At 55.8% G+C, this 2240-nt stretch overlaps 1 protein-coding gene across 1 annotated transcript in view; it reads left to right on the forward strand.

The window, feature by feature from the left end:
• Positions 1 to 1892, forward strand: part of TNNI2 (troponin I type 2 (skeletal, fast)) — a 3686-nt gene extending 1794 nt beyond the window's left edge. The window contains exons 3-7 of the mRNA XM_009876889.1: positions 170 to 211; positions 492 to 620; positions 1046 to 1135; positions 1265 to 1441; positions 1756 to 1892. Coding sequence (XP_009875191.1) covers positions 170 to 211; positions 492 to 620; positions 1046 to 1135; positions 1265 to 1441; positions 1756 to 1854 — 537 coding nt within the window. The 3' untranslated portion in view covers positions 1855 to 1892. The remainder of the gene's footprint in view (positions 1 to 169; positions 212 to 491; positions 621 to 1045; positions 1136 to 1264; positions 1442 to 1755) is intronic.
• The last annotated feature ends 348 nt before the right edge of the window (positions 1893 to 2240 follow it).

Consider the following 2240-nt stretch of genomic DNA (forward strand, 5'->3'; position numbering starts at 1 on the left):
GGGAGCCTCTTCTTTGAGGTTTGGGGGCCAACTATGTGTTGAGCTGTCCATCTTGGCTGGAGCCAAGGCTACAGGTCCTTGGTGGACGTTGGGTTTGTGTGGGGAAGGGGAACGGAAAGGGGAATGGGCGCCCAATAACCTGTTCTTCTCTCATTCCTCTCACTTGCAGAAAAAGAGGAGGGCAGCCACTGCCCGTCGGCAGCACCTGAAGGTACGTGGCCACGCTGGGGCTGGGTGAGGTGTGTCCTGACCATCCCATCTCCCATCCCGAGACAGCCAGCTCTTCCTCCTGGAAGAGGCCACGATGCACAGCATGGGGGCCCCCCACCTCACTCCTTACTGGGTCCCCACCAGCATCCCTTGCTTGCGGATGCTGGTATTGATGGGCAGCTCCTCAAGCTGCCTTTTCATCAGGATTCTCCCTCCTTTGCTGAGACCCCTACCCTCCTCCTCTTCCACCCCGTGCTGACCATCTTCTTGCTGCCTTCCAGAGTGCTATGCTCCAGCTCGCTGTCACTGAAATAGAAAAAGAAGCAGCTGCTAAAGAAGTGGAAAAGCAAAACTACTTGGCAGAGCATTGCCCTCCTCTGTCGCTCCCAGGATCCATGCAGGAACTTCAGGTGAAGATTTCTTTATGCCTTTCACTGTGCCTGAGCAAGAAAGGATTTGGCTCCATCGGTCAGATTGGTAGATCTAGGCTGGCCCTTCCCATCAACACTTCTCTCCTGGGGGTATCCTGGAGGTGGCTGGATGTGGAGCTAGCTTGAGAGGTGGCTGGGGTCTCTCTGCAAAAAAAAACAAAGGAAAAAAATCAAAAAAAGGGGGTCTGTCTGGCAGGAAAGTTGTGTTTCTAATGATGTGTCAAAGCAGCATTTGTGTGAAGCTGGTAGCATGGAGACCAGGAGCTGGCCTGCAAGCCACCCTTTGGTGTCTGGTCTCGACCTCATCTTCTGGACTGAGGTCTTTCAGAGCCAGAACAGTCAGGAGAGAGGAATCATGTATGTGAGTTCTAGCAGTCAACACCCCTTTCTGCTTTTCCTTCCAGGAGCTGTGCAAAAAGCTTCATGCCAAGATAGAGTCAGTGGATGAGGAGAGGTATGACACAGAGGTGAAGCTACAGAAGACTACCAAGGAGGTGAGTTTTCTCCAGTCCTCTTCAGGGGAGGGAGTCTCCAGCCCATCCTTCACACCTCCCCGCACTGCTTGGGTCCATCTCACGAAACCCACGGCCTGCTCTCTCTCATTTCCTCCCCATCCCCTGTAGCTGGAAGACCTGAGCCAGAAGCTCTTTGACCTGCGGGGCAAGTTCAAGAGGCCACCCCTGCGCAGGGTGCGCATGTCCGCCGATGCCATGCTGCGGGCTCTGCTGGGCTCCAAGCACAAGGTCTGCATGGACCTCCGAGCCAACCTGAAGCAAGTCAAGAAGGAAGACACCGAGAAGGTACTCTTCTCTCTCCCTTGTGCCCGTACAGGACTTGACCTCTGTTTTTTGGGGCTCACACCTCCCAGTGTGATAGACAGGGTTGAGCATGAGCACTTTCTCCATATGTTTCTCCTGCTCAATAGTTCCTCCTCTGGTGCCCAGGATGTGGAAAAAGGAGGGTGCAGCCCCAAAAGATGTACAGCAGTGGGTGGAATTGGGTTCCTCTAGCTGACAGGGTTTTTTTTGTGGGTGGACAGGAGAAGTGCCCTGCCTGGGTGGGTTCTCACCTCGGAGGGCACTGCTCACGTCCACCCTCCACATCCCTCCCCCAGGAGAAGGATCTCCGCGATGTTGGGGACTGGAGGAAGAACATCGAGGAGAAGTCCGGCATGGAGGGCAGGAAGAAGATGTTCGAGGCTGGCGAGTCCTAAGCACCTACCTCTCCACATCCGTCCTCTGCTCCCTCCTGTTGCTGCCAAACTCCCGGGCTCCAGGCCACCCTCTGGGTGCCGTTTCTCTCTGGTTTTGCCAAGAGCTGCATCCCAGCAGCAGCAGTGTAAATAAAGCTTTGGTGGGAGAGGCGGGTGTTGCCTGCCTTGAGGGCTGGACCCCAACCCATACCATGGTGCCAGAAGGGTGTACCCCCTACCGTGGGGGTCTTGGGGGCGGAGAGAGCTTTGGTGGGGGCTATGTGATGGGGAGGGGGGAGGTCTCTGCTGTTTGTCACTCTCCGAAGGTGGGGATGCTCTTCACGTCGTTGTGGGGAGGAAAGGGTGAGGCCATGCCACCATGCTCTGCTGGCATCCTCCCACTAAGC

Source organism: Apaloderma vittatum, unplaced genomic scaffold (assembly GCF_000703405.1).
Source record: "Apaloderma vittatum isolate BGI_N311 unplaced genomic scaffold, ASM70340v1 scaffold26019, whole genome shotgun sequence".
Lineage (NCBI taxonomy): Eukaryota > Metazoa > Chordata > Aves > Trogoniformes > Trogonidae > Apaloderma > Apaloderma vittatum.